Genomic DNA, 26,094 nt, shown 5'->3' on the forward strand with positions numbered 1-26,094 from the left:
GTTTACACAAACTTCCAAGCATGTTTCATAATATAATTAGTTTTTACAAAAACAAGTGGAATGCCTCTGGCCGTCTCACCTGCATCACGCGGTTCAATATAGCAGCAGTGCTGACTTTGAATACTACTCTAACTCGCACAAGATGTTCAGTGATACATGGTTACTCTTATGTCCACTTTTTATGAACTAGACCAATAAACTTACAGAGATATGATGGTTATTCACCAAAAAACCCCAACATGGCCAAAGTTCATTGACCTTACATGACCTTTGACCATGATCATGTGACCTGAAACTCAAACAGGATATTCAGTGATACTTGATTACTCTTATGTACAAGTTTCATGAATCAGATCCATAAACTTTCAAAGTTATGATGGTAATTCAACAGATACACCCAATTCGGCCAAAGTTCATTGACCTTTGACCTTGGTCATGTGACCTGAAACGTGCACAGGATGTTCAGTGATACTTGATTACTCTAATGTCCAAGTTTAATGAACTAGCCCAATAAACTTCCAAAGTTATGATGGTAATTCAACAGATACCCCCGATTCGGCCAAAGTTCATTGACCCTAATGACCTTTGACCTTAATCATGAGACCTGAAACTTGCACAAAATTTTCAGTGATGCTTGATTACTATTATGTCCAAGTTTCATGAATCAGATCCATAAACTTTCAAAGTTATGATGGGAATTCAACAGATATCCCCAATTCGGCCAAAGTTCATTGACCCTAAATGACCTTTGACCTTGGTCATGTGACGTGAAACTCATGCAGGATGTTCAGTGATACTTGATTAACCTTATGTCCAAGTTTCATGAACTAGGTCCATATATTTTCTAAGTTATGATGACATTTCAAAAACTTAACCACAGGTTAAGATTTCGATATTGATTCCTCCAACATGGTCTAAGTTCATTGACCCTAAATGACCTTTGACCTTGGTCATGTGACATGAAACTCTAATAGGATGTTCAGTAATACTTGATTAACCTTATGGCCAAGTTTCATGAACTAGGTCCATATACTTTCTAAGTTATGATGTCATTTCAAAAACTTAACCTCAGGTTAAGATTTGATGTTGACGCCGCCGCCGCCGTCGCCGCCGCCGCCGTCGGAAAAGCGGCGCCTATAGTCTCACTTTGCTTCGCAGGTGAGACAATATAGAATGCACAGTGTTATACTAGTTTAGTGGAAACCAGTTAATAATGTGTACACTCAAAGCAGTCTTGGAAGCAACCACAAAGGGGAAGTTCACACTGGATAAAGGTTAGTTGTAAATCTAGCAGAAAAAAAAGAATAAAAACTATTGCAGAAGGTTTGATGAAAACCCAATAAAGATTAAGAAAGTTATTGGAATTGGAAGTTTGGGATATGTGACGTCATAAACGAGCAGCTGCCCCATTTATTATATAATATAAGATCCATAAATATCAATCTTATAATGGTTTTTAACTTCCTGATGACTTATTTTTTTCATTTTTAGGAACGGGTGTGAAATGATTTATCTGTTGAGATACGGAAGGTACAATAAAAACAAATTTACAATATAAATTTTATTGGATTGGATTTGATAGTGATCACTATCCACAGAGGAAAGTAATGATTGCAACTCACTCAATATTTGCTTTAAATGAAATATGAAAAATTTTATCAATATCACATAATGTGAAGCAAATAAGATTTTTCCCAGAAAATGTGAAAATATCACTGTTCTATTTCCATTTCATGAAATGCTTCCTTATTTCCAAATCTGTGAAAATTTAAATATTCCACATTTCACACAAAAAGAATTGTGTGACTTTAACTCTTTGATTTGCATATCCCTTATTCTACCAGTTAACTTCTGACTCTTTCTCCCCCCCCCCCCCGCCTCTCTCTCTCTCTCTCACACACACATACACTCTCTCCCTCTATCTTCCATGCTTATATACAACATAAAAGCTCAGTACATAGTTCCCTATCTACATTGTATCTAACCTTCATTTCAACTCTTCACCTTCGATGTTTGCATAAACTTTGTAACACAATGCTCAACAGTTTCCATACCCCTACACACCCTTTAAAATCTTCACTTTTTTCCTGATAATTTTTATTTTTTTTTTATTTATTCATTTTCCAACACATGGGCTGGATAGCCCTCTTCAGCCTAGCGGCTGTTCTTCTGAGGGGTCCCAGAAAGGGAAAGTTCACCCTAACAAAAAATCTATTTTCAAACTATTTAGCAAACAATAAAAAATAAAAAAGGTTTTGAGGAAAATCCATTAACCTGGTTTAAGCATGAGGACACAACCGTTCTTTGGGAAGTGATCGTCGCACAGTTTGAGCGCGCTACTCCACACATAATGTGTAGAATGCCTACGCTGCAGTTTTGAATTTCGCACGAAATGTGTCACCCCAATGAAAGCGTCCCATAGCAACAAGATCGCTTTAAGTGAAGCAATTTTGAAAACCACTTTCGAGTGACCAAACGGGAACGCTAGCAAAGCGATCTTCCAAACTGGCTTCCTGAACCGGTTTCCAATTAAAACTAGTTTTAGAAAGCGTAATGAGAACGGTGTCTAAAACTAAAACAGGAGAGCGCGAATGTGACCGAGCTCGGGATCGTCATAAACTTCAGGTTACCAAAGTTCTCACTTCTTAAAGGTAAAAGAAAGTAGTTGCAGCAAACAATTATTTTATGAGAAAGTCTTAAAAATCAAGATAATGCCACCATACATGTAATATCATAGATCTAGTTCCAGTACATTTGTAAAATCATGAAATCATAGCTGAAAACCGATAATTCTGATGGTCACTAACACGAAAATGCATATGTGGGACAGTGTATTAATATTGCTTGGAAAAATACCTGAAATTTGATGGAATTTTGAGCTTATTTTGCTAATTTTTCAGCAATTTCGCATTTTCTTCCAGTCATTTGGCACATATTTTGTATCAAGACATGCACTTTATAGGTGATAATTTCATTGGATTCTGTTCGAATTCATTTTGAGATTGTTACCACAACTGGTATTTATCTTTAAACTGGTTTCCCTGAAACTAGTTTAGGAAAAAGTACACGAGAATGGGATCCCAGCTTTCAACTTTCCCCATTACATGAACCTTTCATAATATGACATCACTTTGGGCTGGTTTCGACCCTCTCAATGATCCTATATCTAGCTGCTCTCATTTTTCCCCTCATCAAAGTAATTAGCCTAGTTGTTGAATGCACTACTTTTTCTTCTTTCTCTCTTCTTTTTTACTCCAGTTTACATTGTTTTATTGTTCAGTTTCTTCCCATACTCTTTTTATACTCAGTCTATTGTTTCAGTCACTTGATTGTCTTGTGCTATTCTTATTCAGGGAAAAATGTAATAAAAAGGAGGAAAAAACCTAAAATCAAAATTTTATTACTCGAAAGAGCAATCTGAAAAACGAATAGAAAATAGAAAAGTTTGCACAATTAAACTTGAGCCTGGCAGCCACTGTGCAACGCCAGATACATGTAAGGGGTTCTTTTCAACAGCTTTGTGCATAGTGCAGGGGTAGGGTATATAATTCACCTTGTAATATCATGACACTTTTAGAATGGGGGGCATGACAAAATACTAGCTTGTACTCTGAGAAAAAAAGCAAGGTTACACTTGTTTAGGGTCCTTTTGAATATCAATTTATATAAAATGGCAATAAATGCCCAGTGTGCACAGTGTCCACATGGTGCACAATGTCCACATGGTGCACAGTGTCCACATGGTGCACAATGTCCACATGGTGCACAGTGTCCACATGGTGTACAATGTCCATATGGTGCACAGTGTCCACATGGTGCACAGTGTCCATATGGTGCACAGTGTCCACATGGTGCACAGTTCCAACATGGTGCACAGTGTCCATATGATGCACAGTGTCCAAATGGTGCACAGTGTGCATGGTGTACATGGTGCAATGACATCACCACCCTTGGTTTTTAAGCAAGTCCAATAGTAATTTAAATGTCTGGGGGTTATTCAGGGTATGGAGGTTATTCAGGGGCAGGGGGTTAAATGGTAAATCACCAATTGTGTTTACTTTCATTTAGTCTAATGCCATTCCATCCATGAACATTTCATCTAACAATCATTTGGTCCATTAGCCATTTAGTCCAATTATCACTACGTCTAATCACCATTTTGTCTATGACCAAATCGTCTAATAACCAATTGGTCTAATATCCATTTCATTTTCATTCATTTTGCACAATTCAACATTCAGACTAAATGGCTATTGGACCAACTGGTCATTAGATGGAATGGCACTAGACTAAATGAAAGTAGACCATGTGGTGAGTGGATGAACTGATAGTAGATCAAATGATAGCGGACGAGTTGGCAAATGACATTAATAGACGAATCGGAAATAAACCGGTTAAATCACCCACGTTACCAACGAGCATTGAAATCCGGCAGATGCATGATGGGAAACCAGTCACCACCTTGTGTACCGATGAACAAAGGTCTGGTTTCTGAGACTACCCGTACATGTACTTTATCTTGTCATAGCAAGCACGCATGAGAGACTTTTCATCAAATGGGCATTGAATCCACTGTTGATGTTTAGAAATAAAACACCGCCTAGAACCATATCTCCCGTACACGCAGGAAGATGGGCGGACAAATACACTTCCTTGTAGTAACATACTCCCATCACTGATAATGACGGCCGGGGGTTTATCTAAACGGTGTCGGTAAACTTTTGTTTTCGGGAGACGTAACTTCAATAGCATCCAAACATGGAGTGGTATCGGAGAGGCGTGACCTCTGTGAACGGCGTGAACTTGAGCTTCAACTGTCATTTCACTTCAAAGCCTGAATAGTGTCAACTATTATAACAGATGGAATAACAAAAAGAAACAAACTCCCTTTTTTAATACTCTTATAAAATAACTTTATAGTAAAATACATGTCCTTAATTATAAAATACTCTACAGGAAGGTGTGCTGTTACATATTCTGGTGTCAATCTGTGATGTCATACTATTTAAGTGGGGGCATGAAACAATAGATCTATCTCCCCTTGAACAATAGATAGAATCGACACCCATGACATTCACAGAGTGATTAAAACTTTACAAATTTGATTGATCCATTATTTAAGTCATGCACGAGTGATCACATACATTGTACAGCGTATCAAAGACAAAATGCTACTTTGCAAAGAACAAGGATCCTTTTGCGATTTGTTGAAATAGAATTTCGACAAATTTTGGCAAAGAAATCAAGTGCTTGCAATGTTTGAATAATCGACCCCCTTGCATGACGCATTTCCCATTTCCAAAGTTAAGTGAGTTCAGTTGGCAAATAACCCCCGAGTGCTCTTACGCCCCCACACTCAGGGTTTTATTTTTACACCCCTCCCATACCGGGGGGGGGGGGGGTGTCATGGTCCTGTGGTTACGACTCTCAGTCTTACAATCTTAGGGGCATGGGTTCAGTTCCAAACCATGGCACGTTCTCCTTCAGCAAGCAATGTACCCACATTCTGTTGCACTCAACCCAGGTGAGGTGAATGGGTACCCTGTAGGAGGAAAGTTCTCCTTGAATGCTTGAGCACCCAATGGAGGTAGCCATGGTAAAGCCGGGGTAATAGACATCAAATAAGCAGGCCCCGCTGGGAGAACACAATTGGGAACACAATTGGGAACTGAAGTGGCTACCCTGGGTAAAATATGATGTCATCATCATAAGTCATACAAATTCAAAACTCTACATGGACTTTTGCATATCGATCATATTGACAACAAAGTCATTTAATAATCAGCTGATTGAACTTGGATTCACTAGAATCTTGATTTCATCAACTTTGACTAAAATTCCCTCACCACTAGGGGGCGGTCTCCAACTTACATGCATGATCATAACTTTAGTATGAAGTACTATGAAGACAAATTAAAATGGGCAATTACCTTTTACAGCATAACAACTTTCAGAATAATAAATCTCACTGCACTATGAGAAGGAATAACATTTACTAACTGTCAAAAAAGGAAATTAAATCTTTATTTGTAAAATTATTGTTATACACAAACGTGTCCATTTAGAAAATGGGTAATTGCCCCTTGAAGGCAGAAGGAAGAAATTATACAAAATGTGACAATGCTAAAATGATATTGTATTATGATGCCATGTGTTACATGAAGCTCTTTGTAAAAGGGGTTATGCTTGAGATTTCATGAAATTTAGTTCCCCTTCACTTGATACTTGATGCGATAATTCCTCTTGCAGCTCCAAAAAGCTAAACTGGAATGAACTTTGCAATAAGTCGTGAAAGATTGGTGTCCTAGTGAAGATCACAATAATGATTCTGATGATGATGATCTTTTTCTTTTTTCGCAAAATTGGGGAAAATTCATCGTCTGATTTCGGGATATGGAAGAAAACAGGAGGTAAACTTTAATAACTACATGTAAATAATAATCAGGAACTGCTGTATGATATTGAACATGCTTGAGATCACAATTTAATGGTCACGTACATGTACAAACCCTACCCCCCCCCCCCCCGGACCCTGATAGTATTGGGTTCTTTATAAACAGCACTCCCATACTTGCATTTTACAACCCCCCCCCCTCCTCCTTTACCATAGCTGCTAAGGTGAATTTAAAGGGATGGTCCAGCTGGAAAAAATATTAAAATAGGAGAATATTCACAGAGCAAAATGCTGAAAATTTCATCAATATCGGATGACAAATAATGAAGTTATTGAATTTTAAAGATTTGCATTATTTCGGTGAAACAGATCTAGACGTGTCTGCATGAATATTCAGTGGGTGGGCTGACACTGTCATATCCCCACTTGTTCTTTTGTATTATATTATGTAAAACTAGGTGCATTCAAAGTTTTTCTACCAAGAACTACATGTATTAAAAGCAATTGGATTGACAACTGATTATCAAAGTGGATTTAGTTATTTATTACCGTGACTTATTTCATCATAAAGGAGACACATCATTTACACACTATGAAAAAAATGAAACATTTATGATTTCATGTAATAACACAAGAAAAAGGAAAGTGGGGATGTGACATCATCAGTCCACCTAATGAAATTTCATGATGATGTGCATATATAACTCTTTTCACAAAATATTGTTAAAGTTTAAAATTCAATAACTTTGTTATCAAATTTTGATGAAATTTTCAGCATTTTGCTTGGAGAATTTTACTCTATTTTTCATTTTAGATATATTTTCCGCCCGGACCATCCTGCTAGGTACATGTTCCAAATCACTTCACCTGTGTTGAGTGTGCTTTAGAAATGCTGATCAATGCCTTGCCACAGGACTTTAGTGTAGTGGCAGGATTTGAACCCTAAACATTGCAATCTATAGTCCAGACACATAACCACTAGACCACAACACCTCTAATAGTAGTATTAATATTTTCCAAGTGCATGTTTCATAATAATTAATACACTGTTTAATGTTTAACACTACTTGAACTTCGCAGATTCTCTTTTTAACAGGGCTGATTTCCAAAGACTACACTCCTTCAAGCTGTTTGTCTTCTGGAACACCAGTACACTTTTGGGAGAGTTCATTCTCTCCCTGAGGGGGTTTTTCTAATCAAATCAGACAAGCTGCAAGGCCTAATTGTATTATGTCAACTAATCATTCATTTGCAATTGACATGATTCAACATTGTTGAAATGGATAACTTTCGGGCAAATGAATAAGCTTTTTCAAATTAAAATATCCTTAAGGCTTGTGAGTAGGTGAAGTTTATCCACACACGGGGAAAATTTTGTTTTGTTTGAATAAATCGCTCGCTACTCCATTCATTCTCCCCCCCCCCCCCATCCACCTTCTGCTCCATTTCTTCATTTTGTTTGTTCTTCATATTTTTTCCATCATCTGTTCTCCTCATCATCTCCTCCTTCTACCTCATCTCGAAAACTGAAAATACTTGGTGTTCTCTGAAGTGGAAATGTAGGCCTACTGTAACTACCCCGATCATCATAAAATTTCATGTATTTTGACTGTTTTTAAAGCAAATTACCCGTTTAATTAATATTCCTGAAAGAAAAACCTGCAAGATAGTAGGTGTACTTTCCAAAATTACGAGATCTTAATTACTTTTTCCAAGGTGGGTATTGCCAGCCTGACACTTGCACGATTTTGTGTCACGCATTGGCACGACTCAAGTCGTGCCAGTGCGCAAACTAGTCGTGAACTGGCGTGAAGTGTGCGTAAACATGTCGTAACACATCGTGACTGCGTGCCATGTAGGGACGAGAATTTTTAAATGTTCAAAATTTTGGTCATGACAAAATTTAGCGACCAGGTTGTGAACTATGCGCAAACTGTTCGTGAACTCGTAGTGACGATGCGTGCCAGTGGGCACCATGCCACGACTGTAACAAACTGCCACGAATAGATCGCGAGCAGCTCACGTCGTGCTCAAATAGTTCAGCACGACACTGTCTGAATTGTGCAAACTAGTCGTGCCAATGCGGGAAGTGCGTAAACTATGCGTGAACTCGTCGTGCCAGTTCGTGTCAATGTGGACACTGACAGGCACGCATTCGTGAACTATTCATGAACTCGTCGTGAACTATGCGTGAACAAGTCGTAAACAGAGCGGAAGCCTCCCAGTTTGTGCCCCAAAATGGCACGACTTGCCACGACAAAATCGTGGCCAAAATTCATGCAAGTGTCAGCCTGGCTTATGAATGTTGAAAATAATTATCTGGTATTTTACAGCTTGTATAAAATCCTCACAAATTTACAGGAACTATGGGGGATAAATTTGATTCAAAAGCACATTATCAGTTCCCTCATTTCTGTCTTTTTCAGCCAACTTTAAATCATAGTAATTTTATGACCTTCCTCCCCCCCCCCCGAAAAAAAAGTAGAAAACTCTACAATACACAATACTCACAAGTTAACACTCACAGGTTTTGCTGGAACTTTTTTTTATTTCCAAACCAGCAACCCCTCTTCGAAAAACGTTTCCAGTCCCCTGGATGCGGCCCATTTAAGAAAAATTTGCAGTTGAAAACAACTCAAGCAAAGTGCAAATCCCTGATACACACTCTCCATTTGTTGAAAATAAACTTGCAATCAATTTTTTGAGTTGCATTCGATTATAACTCTTTGTGCAACAGGCCCATGCTTGATAAAACATGTTCAACAAAAGATTTATCCTACTCCGGGGGTATCAATGAAACTTAAATGACACAATTAGAGAGTTACATAACGGGGAAAATGATTTAAAGACGGGCTTACCATCATTTGGAACGTACAATTAAACTCTATAAAAGAGGCATGCTATTCTATTCGCAAAATGACACCAACATTCCAATGCATTCATTCAAATGATACTCCAAGAGCGAAGCTAAAACATATATGAAAAGAGATCAATCTATTTAAAGGCTAATAAAACCACGAGGACTGTTTGCTTCAAAATTATGTAACCTCCTCGTGAAAGGGTAGGCCTACAGTGAGAATCCTACTTCCCATAGGTATGCTAAGAGTAATTTTATATTTAATTCTTTTAAAGATTCTCCCCCCCCCAAAAAAAAAAGAGGGGTGTTTAATAGAAAGAGACCAAACAAGCATAATGCTGATTATTTCATTAACTGAGGACATGAAATTAGAAAGTTGCAGCATTTAAAAATTTCACTTATTTTTCACAACACGATTGCACAAAACGGTGATCTATACAAATGAGAGAGTCAATCATGTCAATATTCCTTTCGTAATTTATGCCATGGTCACATTTGTTGTACGGCAAGTCGAAAACAGCCTTTTTAACATTTTTTTGTCCAACTACATATAGGTGGTTTGAATCAAAATTGATAAAATGGCTGTTTTCGACTAGCCGTACGGCCGCCATAGAACAAATGTGACCATGGTATTATGATATCATCGTCATCATCATAATCATCACCATCACCAGTCCACCATCATCATCCTCATAATCAGCTTCATCATTATCATCATATTATCGTCATCATCATCATCCCAACCACCACCACCACCATCACCGTTATCATCATCATCATCATTATCACAATCACCACCATCATCATTATCACAATCACAAGTTCACAACCATCACCATCATCATCATAATCACCATCATCACAATCACCATCATTACCATCATCATTATCACAATCACAACCATCTTCATCTTCATCATCATCATCATAATCATCATCGACATCATCATCGTCGTCATCAACATGATTCATCATCATCACAACCATCACCATCCTCATCATGACCAACTCCATCATCACCATCATCATAATAACAACCACCTCCATCAGCATCATTGTCATCATCATCATCACCATCTCCATCACCATCACCACAATCATCGTCATCGTTGTCTTAGCTGCCATCGTTGTTTTGTCATCATCATTACCATAACCATCACAGTTAATATCATCAAAGTATGATATTATAGCTCCATGGTATGATCAAACAATACATTTACATTATACCTTGGTTAGTTGGTAGACTTCCCTTTAAAAGCAATTTGAGGCAAAAGATTTAACATGAAAAATGAGCAGCCTTTGGTGTAACTTAATGAGTATCTCGACCTCTTCAGCCTCGGGGAGCGTTTCACAAAGCAAACAGCCAGTGATTCCCACCGACTATCTGTTACAAGCTACCAAAATCCTTGCATCTGATTGGCTCTCATCAAATTTGCTAGTGAAAACCACTGGCAAGATGCCTGATGATATCAGTCCTGATGACAAGTCTCCAGTCAGTTCAATTTCACCAAATCCATTTTGATATGTCAATATAGGGTACAGGTCTATAGTTTGCTTGATTGCACTGGGAGAAGATTGCCTCCTGTCCAGGGAAATGTATTTCTAGTACCTTTCTCTACTATATCATATAAAAATCTTTTTCTTCTTTTTAAAGGTGCATTATGGGCTAGTGGTTCTGACACTCGCCTTTCAAACAGAGGGTCGCAATTTCGAGTCCTAGCCACGGCATGTTTTCCTTCAGCAATGAATTTACCCACCATGTGCTGCACTCGACACAGGGTGAGGTGAATGGGTACCCGGCAGGATTAATTCATTAAATGCATGAGCACTGAAAGGCAGATCGAGCTAATGCCAGGGTAATCATCTCAAAACACACTTATATGCTTTTCACATTGCATTTCCTTAACCCCATACTATCTTTTTTTCGATTCACACTGTCTTTCTTAACCCCATACTATCTGCTCGACCGTGGTTAATGCCTTAATCCCGGACTATCCCTCAGCTCATGAATATTGATGGTTTTACCAAACAGAGCGTGATTAACGTGCAATTCGACTTCTGTGATTGGCTAATGCTTAGCCCACTTTCCTTAGCCCTGTTTCGTTGCATCTCTTAGCACCGCAATTGTGGTTCTAGCACCACAATAAGCCGGCTAACCCTGCTTTTTTGCAGGGCCAGATAGTACCGTACTATTTACCGTGCTAGCCCACTTTGCTAAAACGTAGTGTGAAAACGAAGTGGGCTAAGCTTAACCCCGGGAAATTGGTGGGGCTAAGACCCCCCCTTAGCCCCACCAATTAAGGACAAAAAGTGCAGTGTGAAAAGGATATGATATAGGCCTAACCTTAACTGGAAATGCAATCAACAGCACTTTGTATCCTCTGGAAAAAGCACTATATAAATCCAATTATTATTATTATTATTATTAATCATAACAATGCATCTTGGAATAGATTGTTTCTAGATAGATGGCGCTATACTAATGCATATCATTATTATTCTCTATTTTCTCTACCTTACAAAACATACACTGTGGTGTGTATGATTGGTGTATGGAGGAAACCAATACTCTGGTGTTACATTTTGCTGTTAGTTCAACACCTACAAATGCACAACACCTTTGTGTGTTACAACACTATTTGGCATTATGCTCAATATCTAGGGTGTAATTTTAACACCTCAAGTTGTAGTCCACTAAAGGGACACCAGCTGATGTCAATTTTAACACCCAGTTTTCAATGAAACTAAGCATCTTATACTCATAATTGGAAACTGTAAATTTACCAGAGAGCAATTTCTACAAATCAACTTCACATACACAGTACACACGCTCTCTTTATTATATTCACTGTATCAAAAAAATATATATTTCATGAGCCTTGAAACCAGGCTTTCCCGTGATTGAAAATGAATAAAGGGCATTTACCTAGGAAAATGCTCCCAGCTAAATATAGCAACATAGATTGTGTTCTGAACAAGTGCAATACCAGGCTAGATTGAAGGGCACCAGCCCTCGGTTTGTCAAGTCACGACAAAAGGTGGTCTGAATTTTTTAGACTACCGGTACTCGAAGCTGGATTATAAACGTTATTGTTGTTTTTGTTTTAGTTTTACAGCGTGTATCATCCAGTTAAGAGTATTTGAGCATGCATAAGTTGCATTAACTGCAAAGTAATTCTTCTGAATGTGCAATCCCAGTCTATTAAAGTCAAAGGGCACATCCCTTGATCTGTAAAGTATTGAAGGAATTAAGGCAGTGCTGCACCAGCCCGAGTTTGCTCAATCTCGAAATTTTAGCCCGATTGGCCCTCTTCGCGATTAATCTCGAGATTCAAGAAACCCTGTCTCCACCATCGCAAGAAGAGCGATTCCTGCTCGAGCGAGGCATCGATGCATTATGGTCTGATGCCGTGAATAAATAATCCCTAGTGCGTTTGCACCTTCAAATTAGTGGGAAAATTCGTAAAATAGCGTGCTAGTTTGCAAACTTGAGATTAATCCCACGAACTATCACAGCAATTGCGTCTCCATTACAAATAATCTCGAGATCGTTCAGAACAGGATAATTTGCCAGATCAGGAATAGCGCGCTATTGAAAACTCAGGATGGTGCAGACAGCCCTATAGTGCCATTTGCGCTAGACTTGTATCACCCATAAATTTGTGGTGACACAACATTTGCTCTTTGGACATTTGCTCCTGTCTTTCTCAGGGGGCATAGGGTTAGAGTTAGGATTGTGATAGAGTTTTTGGTTCAGAATGGTGTAAAAGTAATGATTAGGGATTATTTGGTTTTGGGGGTTATATGTTTGGCTCAACATGTATATTTTCGTGAAGTGGTTCTGAAAACCACTTTCTGCGAAGCGATCTTCCAGACTGGTGTCCTGAACCGGTTAGTGTTAGATGAGAACAAGGTCTGAGATTCCCTTGCACTTTACAGGTTGGCGTTTTACATACAATTGGAGTCCTCTAGCTCTGTTAAAGTTTAATAATACCCCTTTCATAGTGCGCTTTTCACCGGCGAAGTTCGCCAGCGAAGGGGAAAGTGTCCAGTATGAAAGGTACACAGGAGAACTTCACCGGTGAAGTTCGCCGGTGAAACTTTTCACCGGCAAACTTCGCCGGTGAAAAGGCCAGTATGAAAGCAAACCGGTGAACTTCTCCTCGTTTAATGACGTCAGAGGTCATTTTTTTCTCTCCCAAAGTCCCCTGTACCGAGATTCCGCGCGCAATAAGTTGCAAGCTCAGCTGAATGCTATGGCCAAGTAGATACCCTCGAACATATTTTCATTTTTACTAACAATATTTATTTAAAAGCAATTTTTTACATGTATAAAATGCGCTAAAATATAAAAACAAGGTGATATTGTTTGTTTTTCTCGTAATACTTCCAAAATATGTTGTAATTAGTTTTTTTGATACCTTTTTGTAAAAGGTAAGAAGTAATGTTTGCAATTTTCTTTGACTTTCGTTGACTTCGCCGGGGAAGAAATGTCAGTGCGAAAGGGTACATTTTTTTCTTCGCCGGTGAAGTGAGGAATGCAAGGCGGAGAACTTCGCCGGCGAAGTTCACCGGTGAAAAATGAAGAGGGCAGTATGAAAGGGGTATAAGAGTCACTTTACAAGTGACTGGTGACCCTTTCGTTTTAGTTCAACTAGCAGCAATGATAATTTGGGGTATAATCCCTTTACCACAAGAATGGATCATCAGTCAAGCATTTACTTGATATGACCCTAGTTTTTTTATGTAGACCTACATTCATAAGAAATATTTCTTAATTTCATCACAACAATAGCTCATATCTTTGGTATGTGGAAAATTGAAAATATGTGCAGACATACCTAAAACACTACTTAAGAATTAAGGGGTACCAGTACTTCAGGTTGAACATAATCTAAATTAATATGAATAAAATTCACTGAGCAAAATCCTGAAAATTTCACCAAAATCTGATCACAAATTTATTGAATATTACAGTTTTGCAATATCTTATGAAAATAGTTTACATGCATTTATATCTTCATGAAAATTCATTATGTCGACAGATGTCACATCCACACCTTCCTTTTTCTTATGTTATAGAGAACATGAATGCCTAGAACAAGGGTTTTGCCAAAATAATGCAAATCTTTAAAATGCCATAACTATGTCATTCTTTGTCCAATTTTGATCAAATTTTCAGTTTTATCCGTCTGATTTTTCTTAATCTGCTCAATTTACTTTATTTTCAGCTTGGAGTTTGATAGATTAAATCTACATTGGGGATATTATATTGCGGTATGGTGTGTAATCCCGTAGGATTTTTTTTTGCCAAAATTGATTTTTGGGTTGTCTTGGCTTCAATAGGGTCCCTTAAGACCAAAAATGATGGGGTTGAATTTTTTTTCAGACCCCTCCTTCCCTTTGTGGAGGGGGGGGGGTCTTTTTGGCACCATAATGGCATGCAAAGCCCAATAGGATAATCCATTGTTTTCGACCTTATTTCTTACTTTTCTTCACCAATTTTATTTTCATTTGTCTGGGATGTGCAAAAATGAATATTTGATGATGTTGTGATGTTAATGTTTTTTTTTCACTTTTAACCTACGGGGGTGGACTTTACGAAAAATGCTCCAAAATTGTAAAATATTACCCAAAAATGTAATTTTCCCCCCTTTTGGCACTAAAATTAGGACTAAATGATTACAAAATGAAATGAATATGTCTTGTTATACAGTCTAATAACAGCAGAATACATCACATGTAATTTATATCATTATTCTTGGTCAATTAATGTGAAAATCAACCCCATTTCAGGATTTTATGCAGTGAAAACCATACTGCAACACTGAGGAACTGATGACATCACTCACTCACTATTTCTTTTGTATTTCATTATATGAAATATCTTTATTTTCTCGTCATTGTCATGTGAAATGAAGTTTCATTCCTCCCTGAACATGTAGAATTCCATTATTTTAACATTTTGTGCTTCAGGCAAGGAGGTCCTAATCGTCAAATTCGTAAAAATTGAAGTATTGTATAATTCAAACAATAAAAAACAAAAGAAACAGTGAGTGGGTGACATCATCGACTCTCTCATTTGGATGTAAATGGCTTGTTCATGTAACCATTTTGTTAAAAATAAGCGAAACTTTGAAATGTCATAACTTTCTTATTTTACATCCGATTTTGGTGAAATTTTCAGCATTGTGCTTGTCTGATTTTTCTCTATTGATTCAAATCAACATTTTTCTGAGGTGGACTTGACCTTTAATAGCCATGAGTGTGTTGAGGGCAAGGATTCTGTGGTTATGAAATATTATGTGGAAGGGCTTCTTTACAATGTCACTACTGTCAATGGAGCACAATATTAAATTGCCAGTCTATTGACTGAGACCAGTTTCTAGAGTAAATTCCTTATTATTGCTCTTCATTGCCAAGTTTTAATAAAAATCACTGTCAGTACGAGATCATCCCATGTCCAGCAGCAAATACTATTAGTCCAGATGACTGTGAACTCTTGTCATACCTGTTTCAGTGTGCATGCGTGAAATATGGGCATGAAAAATAGTTGTTTTTTAACACCCCTTTCATAAACCCATCCTCCAATTATCCGCCTAGGAGTAATGCGGATAATTCAATAAAAATTGCACTCACAAACTTTGAAATTAATCCACACTACTTTTTTTACAAGCACCCAACCTGAAAAAGGCGGATAATTGTCATGGCAACTGCACACGCCCCCTCCGATGGGGTTGCGTTGCAAAAGGGTGACCTTGTGACCGCACCATGGCCATTATCCGCATCACTTTGGAAATGCGTTCATAAAGTCAAAATCTGGTCCCGATGCTGCTATTATGCGGATAATTACAGCATCGAAATAATGCGGATAACTCTGGTCCTCCTCCAATTTTACGACCATATTATGCTGCTATTATCCACATAATTGGGTTTATGAAAGGGGTATCAGACCAAGATTAAAGTCCAGAGCCCCCCCTCCCGACTCCCAACTTTGGCGTTTGGCGTGGCAAATGCCAAAGTATCATGTTATAATTTGAGTACCCCCCCTTGGGCAATGTACCTGTGAGCAAGGCATTCAATTGACAGTGCTCTTTTATCCTACATTCAAGTAAATGGAAATGCTATATTCTTGTAAACTTGGTGTGCACTTCTTGTTTTAAAACGACAATAACAAAAAAATAATGTTAAGACGAAAAAAGTCAAAACTTAAGACACAATTGTTCCTAATATTCTGTCATTTCTAGGTTTGTTGTTTACTGCTTTAATAACAGGTATGGCTATAAATGTATGTGTACAACAAGCATGTGAATAATTGAATGACCTTCCATAATTAGTCTGAATACACAGACTACCACCACTTTATTTACTTTCTTTCCCTCCATAAAAGGAATGGAATGTTATTACGAAGACAAGAAGGTCTCTTTCATTCAACAGAAAAAAATTGATGAAACGAATGACCTTATGAGCTTGTATGATTTCAGGCCAATTGTCATATGACAATTGTAACATAGATAGTAGGTCTACAGTGAGTATGTAAGTATCATACACTGTACACCTAATTGAAATCTGTGAATGGGAAGAGAATACCCTAAAAGATTTTTAATTGGAATGATATCACAAAACAAATTTACAATGATTCAGACATTATCATAATAGAGCATAACATACATGTACATAACCAAGTGACAATCGCTTTAAACTTTGGAAATATAATGGTGCTACAGTGTAGGGTAGGAAACTATTTTTTTTGGGGGGGGGCTATCTATTTTTCCGCATTGGGGCAAGTGCCAAATTTTGGAGGCTATTTATTTCATGTAAAGGGCTACATTTGAGGAGGAACAATCAATTATGCAGCAGAAGCAAATATCATCTTTATTCTGCCATAGTCAAATAGAATTCTGATTTTCTAAAATAATATTGAACATTATTTGTGACAGATCCTGGGGTGATTCTAGAAGGAATGGTCGCCCAAAAGCATGCATGGGGGGGATTTTAGGGGCGTTTTGGGCTGTCATTAGGGAGAAATCGCCCGTTGACTTCAAGTATTTCCAAAACTGAATGGTGAAACTTGTGGCATGCCTCCATTCCACACCACATAATACAAGTGATGACCTTTTTTTTTACACCTTGTCATAATTTTCAGACTAACTTCGCAGACGAAATCTCACCCACTAATAGTCAGACTCTGGGTCTGCTCTTGCATGTGTGCAAGTAATCAATCAAATAATAGTTCTGATCAGAGCTAACAGTCTCTTTAAATCTAAAATACTGAGGGTATTAACAGTATTATTGGTTGTAAAAATGTAAATTTGTAATTCACCTGGTACTTGGACTAATAGTAACTTTTGCGTGAAGACCGGCAAGTACAGTCAACCCTGTTTTAGATACAGTGTACAACTACCAGTAGGGAATGTACCTACAGTATACATGTATTAGGGCCTACTTGTATATACATAATAATAATAATTATACTTGCTTATATAGCGCTTAATACTAACTTTGTCAGAAGTCTCTATAAAGCGCTCTACGGTATATGCAGCATAATTACCATGGCTTTTGCAGTGCAGCTGTTACACGCGCTGCGTTTCAAGGAATAGATTCCTTACTGCCAGGTGTATGAATAGTTTGCTGTGCAAACCCTTAATAAGGGTCTGAATGTGCAGTCTACTCATGCCCTGTGTACTGAAAGCCCTCTTGAAATGGCAAGTTTTGTATGTGCTACATGTAGTCTTTGCATGGAGACGCACCTGTTGATAAAGTTTCAATCAGGGTCTGTGCCTGCAGAATAGCCTACATAAATGTAGAAGGTCCACATTTCTATGAAAACTAAAATCTTTTTTCCCATGAATAGACATTTTTTCCCATTAAAACATGTATTCAAGCAAACCTGGCCATAAAGACCACCTTCCCACTTCGAACAATATTCTTGTCTCCCTTCGATGTTTATTCAACTTATACCTCGATGTAATGTGAAGATAATTTTCTTCACTTGATAAAGAGTTGCAGTGGCACTCGAAAGCTCGTGAACTTGTAAGCTAGTGAACACTTTTTGCGAGAGTGATCACAAATTTCCTCGAAAGCTAGTGAACACTTTTTGCGAGAGTGATCACAAATTTTCTTGTTGACCATAGTAGACTGCGAGACTAATGAATACCCTCTAGCAATTACATACATGTTGTTCAAAGAATTGTTTCTTAGGGTACATGTAGGCCCTACATGAAAATTTAAGACTTTTATCAAAAGCTTTTTTAAATCTGTTTTCAACACTTCCCAACATCCTACTAGCGGTAAGCCTATGGCCAACTTCACATGATTCTAACTTATTACAGTCATGATGCAGAGAGAAAAAAATGTCTGACGTGACTCGGCTCTTTCGGAGGATATTCTGAAATTTTCACGTGCAGAGCAATAGGCATCAAAACAAAATTTACATGTACAATAGCTCTCATTTGGGGAATACAACTTCAAATGGGTCTGCACGTCGAGACTAGAATATACCATGTGCTACATCGCAGCAGGTGTGCAGAACATTGATTTTTGCCAGTCACTTGCCCTAACAAGCAGCCTGTCACTGAACATCCTCTCAAGCCCAATCATTGCACACTAATTGGCCCTGCGCACACCACATACTCACATTCGTGTAGTGTTACTCATCGCTGATTGCCAATTGCCCCTGCACATACAGCACCACAGACTCACATTCACGCGGGATTACTCATATCAGATTGTGATTTCATAACAAAGAGTAGGAGGCTGCGGTGAGACGGGCCGCGTGGCGCGTCAGGTTCACTCAATTAAAGGGCTGAATAATAACAGACTAGACTACCCTGTCATATTATCATCATTGGTATGACCATGGAGATACAAGGTTGAACATAGTCTGTTGGGCAAACCCTTCACTCTAGTAAAGGGTCTGAATTGCAGCCTACTCCTGCCTTGTGTACTGAAGGCCCCAAACAGCAAGTTTTGTATGTGCTAGTCTTTGCGTGGAGGACCAGAGATGCCAAGTTCAAAGACCAGCTATGCGTGAGATTTTCTGTGAATCTGAGTGAGATCACAGACATTGTGTACAATGTATATGGGGATAGCCACACTTGTTGATCAAAGTTTTAATCAGGGTCTGTGCCTGCAGACTAGGTAGAACATGACACCAAATCTCATCGATGACACAGACACAGTCAGTTTACATCATGTACATGAACATGAACTTGAAAATGTTGACAATAACAACATACAGTTAACTGACAGCATGGTACCACCTCTACATGTAGCTACAGGTGGCACGCACACACTTCATATGTATGTTAAAGGTAAAGGCTAGTTTTGGTAACGATATCAAAATGAGTTCGTACAGAATCCAATGAAATGACCACCAAAATGTCTGTTTGTATAAATAAAACGCATGTGCCAAATGATTCTGGAAGAAATTGTGTAATTGCTGAGAAATCAGCAAATAAGCACAGGATTCGGGTAGAGCGTCGGGCCCGACGCTCTAAGCAATAATTATACATTGTCCCACATGCGCTTATCTGTGTTGGGGATCTTCGGTGTGAACATTTTTCAGCGTAGATTTCAAGATTTCACAAAGTTCAGTTAATGAATCTGTACCAGATCTAGATCCTCGATGATATACTGACAATTAAGCCTTGTTTTACAGACTTTCTCATGAAATCAGTGTTTACTGCAACTACTGGAATTTCTCTTTAACTGCACACACTGATACATGTAGGCCCGAATTCCCAAAGGTGGTTTTGAAAACCAATGGTCGAGAGTCCATGGTTACGCTTATTTTACTGTGTTTATTAAATAGTGTCAAATGCTGATGCACGCTATTGTCGCAGTGCGCCAAATTGACGCCTGTTGCCACGGTTATCCATGCTATTTTATTCATGAGTCCACTGTTTTGAATAATGAGTCCACTCTTCAAACAGTGGACTCATGAATAAAATAGCGTATTTAACCATGGTAACAGGCGTCAATTTGGCGCACTGTGACAAAAACGCGCATTAGCATTGGACATGTTTTATACACGTGCCCGATACACGGTAAAATAAGCGTAATTTTTACAGGAAATCTGCATAAACCATGGACTCATCCATGGGTTTTCAAAACCATCTTTTTGAATTCAGGCCAGAGTGATTCTTCCCCTCTGAGACATGTTTTACCATGCTTCCAACAAGCTCCTTGGTTTTATAAAGATTTTAACAACTACATGTATAACATAACCTTCAAGGCAAACACCCTGGAAAGCTTGCTTTTGATTTATAGCTGTTGATCCCTGTTACTATGGTAGTTGCCATAATGGCAAATTTATCATAGTTGCATTGACGCCCAATGGCGACAATGCATTGTTCTTGTTCCATATTCCTATTCCGTAATTGCATTGACGCCCAATGGCGACAATGCATTGTTCTTGTTCCATATTCCTATTCCGTAATCTTCTTCTTCTTCTTCCACGAAATCCCATTTGTTTAACACATGGTTTTGTTAGCTCTACCCTGACTCCGTCCCTCATCCAAATTCATCCAAATTTGGTAGACATGTTGTCCAGCATCCCTAGTTGTGCCTCTCGTCTTCCATTTTCCAAAATCACTCATGCATGACCATCCAGGCGCCATTTTGTCAATTTCAAGTCCATTTGCATACCATTCTTCATTCTTTCATATCTCAGTTATCCTGCATGCTACAGACTTCTAACAAATTGCTTTAGATAGTCCAAGAGTTGCTCCATCATCTGCGACGTATAACTTGACCTTCAAAATGCCATCTTCATGCCTTAAATTCAAATCCGAAATAGCCTTCCTTCAAAAACTTCATATTTATTGAAATGTAATGTCTAAAAGTCGTAAAATGGCCGTAACTTTTGTGTTTTTATTCATTTTGCGCTCATTCTTTTAGAAATTGATCACGGTATCATAACATATATGCTACTAAGTTTTCACGCATCATTGATCTTCCGTCATTGAAATAGCGCCCTCTAAAGTTTCAAAAACGCTTACCTTTGAATGCCCCTCATTGCATCATGCATGGTCAAACCCGTACCCTTTCTTGGATTTAGGGTCTTTAAGATATGCCCTTTCATGCCATTTAAAAAAATATATACCTTACAACTGACGAAATATCTCAAAAATGCTCCCGAAAATCAGCAAAATACCCAAAAATGCACTTTACTGCCAGCACAACTTCAACTTGCTCTTATTTCCTTATTATTGAAGCTTATTCTTTTTAACTTGGCAGATATGAGTATTGATATATACTTAAACAGTTCGTTAATGTTTTGTAACAGAAACTAACAAATTGCTGACGGTAGCTTAAAATTATTGTGCAAAACCTTCATTTTTAATGTCTTTCTTTATATGGCATTTACTTCCGGTCTATTGCCTGCGCACAAATAAAAGTGGTATCAATGTCACCGCATTGGAATACTCTTTCCAGTGATACCAAATACGACATAGGTTACAACAGAAAATTTCAAGATAAGTCAATCTGAACACATGGTATACTGCTCACAATGCACACATTTTCAACAACCACGTATGGGCCGCCAATATGGTCTAAAAAATTTTACTCGAGAATGTAACTTCCTATGGACAGCAAAATGTGCTAATATCCAATTTGATTAACATGTAATATTTGTTAGTCCTCCCCTGCCACCGTTCCTCATCAAAATTCATTCTAATTTGGTAGACATGTTATCCATAATTAGTGACCATAACTTTAGAAATAGCGCCCTCTATTGCAAAGTCTTAAAATAGTTGAATTGCCGTAACTTCCTTTGAATTTATTTTTGTCTCATATTTTCAGGGTTTGCCAATTGTATCATTTCACATAATCTAACTGTGTTTTACGCATCAGTGACCATTCCTTTAAGAAATAGCGCCCTCTAATATTTTGAGAATGTATATCATCTACAGTTTTCTTTCTATCTCTTTTTGTTTCTTGCCCTCTATTAAATCAGAGGCGTCAATGCATGCACATCGTTCTGAAACGATTGCAGTTCTAGTCTTCTTCTTCTTCTTCTTCTTCCACCAAAATCCCATTTGTTTAACACATGGTTTTGTTAGCTCTACCCTGACTCCGTCCCTCATCCAAATTCATCCAAATTTGGTAGACATGTTGTCCAGCATCCCTAGTTGTGCCTCTCGTCTTCCATTTTCCAAAATCACTCATGCATGACCATCCAGGCGCCATTTTGTCAATTTCAAGTCCATTTGCATACCATTCTTCATTCTTTCATATCTCAGTTATCCTGCATGCTACAGACTTCTAACAAATTGCTATAGATAGTCCAAGAGTTGCTCCATCATCTGCGACGCATAACTTGACCTTCAAAATGCCATCTTCATGCCTTAAACTCAAATCCGAAATAGCCTTCCTTCAAAAACTTCATATTTATTGAAATGTAATGTCTAAAAGTCGTAAAATGGCCGTAACTTTTGTGTTTTTATTCATTTTGCGCTCATTCTTTTAGAAATTGATCACGGTATCATAACATACATGCTACTAAGTTTTCACGCATCATTGATCTTCCGCCATTGAAATAGCGCCCTCTAAAGTTTCAAAAACACTTACCTTTGAATGCCCCTCATTGCGTCATGCATGGCCAAACCCGTACCCTTTCTTGGATTTAGGGTCTTTAAGATATGCCCTTTCATGCCATTTAAAAAAATATATACCTTACAACTGACGAAATATCTCAAAAATGCTCCCGAAAATCAGCAAAATACCCAAAAATGCACTTTACTGCCAGCACAACTTCAACTTGCTCTTATTTCCTTATTATTGAAGCTTATTCTTTTTAACTTGGCAGATATGAGTATTGATATATACTTAAACAGTTCGTTAATGTTTTGTAACAGAAACTAACAAATTGCTGACGGTAGCTTAAAATTATTGTGCAAAACCTTCATTTTTAATGTCTTTCTTTATATGGCATTTACTTCCGGTCTATTGCTTCCACACAAATAAAAGTGGTATCAATGTCACCGCATTGGAATACTCTTTCCAGTGATACCAAATACGACATAGGTTACAACAGAAAATTTCAAGATAAGTCAATCTGAACACATGGTATACTGCTCACAATGCACACATTTTCAACAACCACGTATGGGCCGCCAATATGGTCTAAAAAATTTTACTCGAGAATGTAACTTCCTATGGACAGCAAAATGTGCTAATATCCAATTTGATTAACATGTAATATTTGTTAGTCCTCCCCTGCCACCGTTCCTCATCAAAATTCATTCTAATTTGGTAGACATGTTATCCATAATTAGTGACCATAACTTTAGAAATAGCGCCCTCTATTGCAGAGTCTTAAAATAGTTGAATTGCCGTAACTTCCTTTGAATTTATTTTTGTCTCATATTTTCAGGGTTTGCCAATTGTATCATTTCACATAATCTAACTGTGTTTTACGCATCAGTGACCATTCCTTTAAGAAATAGCGCCCTCTAATATTTTGAGAATGTATATCATCTACAGTTTTCTTTCTATCTCTTTTTGTTTCTTGCCCTCTATTAAATCAGAGGCGTCAATGCATGCACATCGTTCTGAAACGATTGCAGTTCTAGTTGTTACTCTTCTTCTTAAGACTTAAACAGGCCTGATTCCCGTTGTAATCTGATCAAACAGTAAAATCTGATAAATGACAAATTCTCAGCAGAATGGGCTGCCCATGCTTCCTCTACTAGAACCCTTTCAATAAATCAACTGAAATTGGTAAATTGTCACCGGTAACAACATCAGACTGACAAGCAATTGCAGGCATTAAACAAGTGACCTTCGACCATGTGATAAAGTTCGACAAAGATACAGCAATTCTCACATTTTCTTGTCCATGCCGAGAGAATCTTGGGAGCTCTTGGAAGTTCAACTGGGAGTTCCTGAGTGGTCATGTGAGACCTCCAACTCCAAGTAGGAAGATCATACTGGTTCACCAAGAAATACCTGACAGTTTCTCCAGACAGTTCTCCTGAGAGATCACATGGGTGTTCACTTAGAGATCCTAATTGTTCACCAGGAAACACTTGCATGTAAGAGTTTCTCCAGAGAGTTTCTCATAGCAGTTCACCTATCAGTTCATTTTTAATCCACGAAACTACTGACAGCTTCTCAAGACAGTTTCTCTGGCAGTTCAAGGCAGTCACATGAGAGCTCACCTGGTGGCCCTACTGGTTCACCAGGAAACACCGGTTTTTCAAGAGACTGTTCCTTGTGGCAGTTCACCTGGAGGTCCTATTGGTTCAACAGAAGGTACCTGACAGTTCATCATGACTGTTCTATCGGGTAGTTCACCTGAGATCTCAACTGGGGCTGAGAGTTCACCTGAAAGTACTGCTGGTTCACCAGGAAACACCTGACAGTTCCTTCAGGCAGTTCTCCTTAGAGCTCACCTGGGTTTTCACTCATAGATCGTAATGGCTCAACAGGAAGCACCTGACATGTCCTCCTTGCAGATCACCTGAGAGCTCACCTGAAGATCTTACAAGGTGACACCAGGAAATTATAGTTTCACAAAACAGTTTCTCCTGGCAGTTCACCCGTGAGCTCACCTGAATGTCCTGGTCCACCCTGAAGGGACACTGGACAGTTACTTGGGACAATTTTCCCAGGCAGTTTACCAGAGAGCACACCTGGAGGTCCCACTGGTTTCCCAGGAAACACCTTACAGTTTTTCCTGGCAGTTCAGCTGAGAATTCACCAGAGTTTACCTCAAGTCCCTACTGGTTTAACAGAAAAAATGGACAATTCTCCCTGGTAGAGCACCTGACAGTTCCTCTAGGAAGTTCATCTGAAAACTCACAAAGAGGTTCAACTGGGGGTCCAACTGGTTCATCAAGAAACACCTGATAGCTTCTGGCAGTTCAAGTGGGAGATCCTGTGAGTTCACCTGGGAGCTCATTTTAGGAAGATATTTTCTGAAATCATCAGGCAGTCCTCCTGTAATTTCAAGTTGGAGTTCATGGGAGATGACATGTTCATGGAAGCTTCTTGCTTTTCAATATTGATAACATTGTGGGAGTTTTCCTGGGTGTTCTCCTATGAGGCCCTAGCAGTACCTCCCGTCATTTCACGCAGGATTTCCTGCGAGTCTACCTAAGACCTCCTTTCAGTTCAAACTGGAGTTCCACTGAGTTCACCTGGAAGGTTCCGTCCCAGCAGTTAACCCAAGAGTCACCTAGATTCACCTAGATGATGATTGGATAATTTCCAAAGTGTACCCCTCGTTTCAAAGGTTTCACACATAAGACTTTTAAGTTCTGCAAGATTTTCGAGTAGGACCCTATGTTTAATAAATATGATACAAATTCAAGTTCTTCCATGTTTAATCCCTTTAAGACAGTCTCAAAGAATGTTTGAATTCAAAGGGGGAATGGACTAATGTGGCGATGTCTACGTTATATCCTGCTTTTTTTTACAGTGAATAAAAGGATGAGGTCATTAGACAACTTTGGTCTTCGTAAAACATTTTTTGTTACAACTTTGGTCTTTGCAAAACATTTTTTTGTTTTTAAGTTTACAAGGTTTTGTGCATCATTACAGAATCAGCTACATGTACATGTACCAATCAGATACATGTAAATAGGCCTTTTTTTTCAACATAAGATAAGATAATTCTTATATTACTGAAATCATGCAAATTTACTATCTTTAATAACAGTGGGTGATTTCAAGTCCAGTGTTGACCTTGGTGTTGAAATTTGGATTGCTTCCCCTAGCCCCAAAACTTATTCAGAGTTTGTAAAACTGATCCAGATCACATTATTGACATCTCGACAACTAGTGACTTTCCAAGACAATAGATCTTCATTTTATGTTTGGTGCTATAATCGTG

At 38.3% G+C, this 26,094-nt stretch overlaps 1 protein-coding gene across 1 annotated transcript in view; it reads right to left on the minus strand.

Annotated features, from left to right (window-relative positions):
• The window catches only part of LOC121417682 (titin-like), a 68,763-nt gene extending 43,602 nt beyond the window's left edge, over window positions 1-25,161 (minus strand). The window contains exons 1-3 of the mRNA XM_041611415.1: window positions 25,063-25,161; window positions 24,419-24,494; window positions 24,085-24,231 (exon numbers count right to left, since the gene is read on the minus strand). Coding sequence (XP_041467349.1) covers window positions 24,085-24,231; window positions 24,419-24,494; window positions 25,063-25,161 — 322 coding nt within the window. The remainder of the gene's footprint in view (window positions 1-24,084; window positions 24,232-24,418; window positions 24,495-25,062) is intronic.
• Window positions 25,162-26,094: the final 933 nt, after the last annotated feature.

The sequence above is a fragment of the Lytechinus variegatus genome, chromosome 6, assembly GCF_018143015.1.
Source record: "Lytechinus variegatus isolate NC3 chromosome 6, Lvar_3.0, whole genome shotgun sequence".
NCBI classification, from domain to species: domain Eukaryota; kingdom Metazoa; phylum Echinodermata; class Echinoidea; order Temnopleuroida; family Toxopneustidae; genus Lytechinus; species Lytechinus variegatus.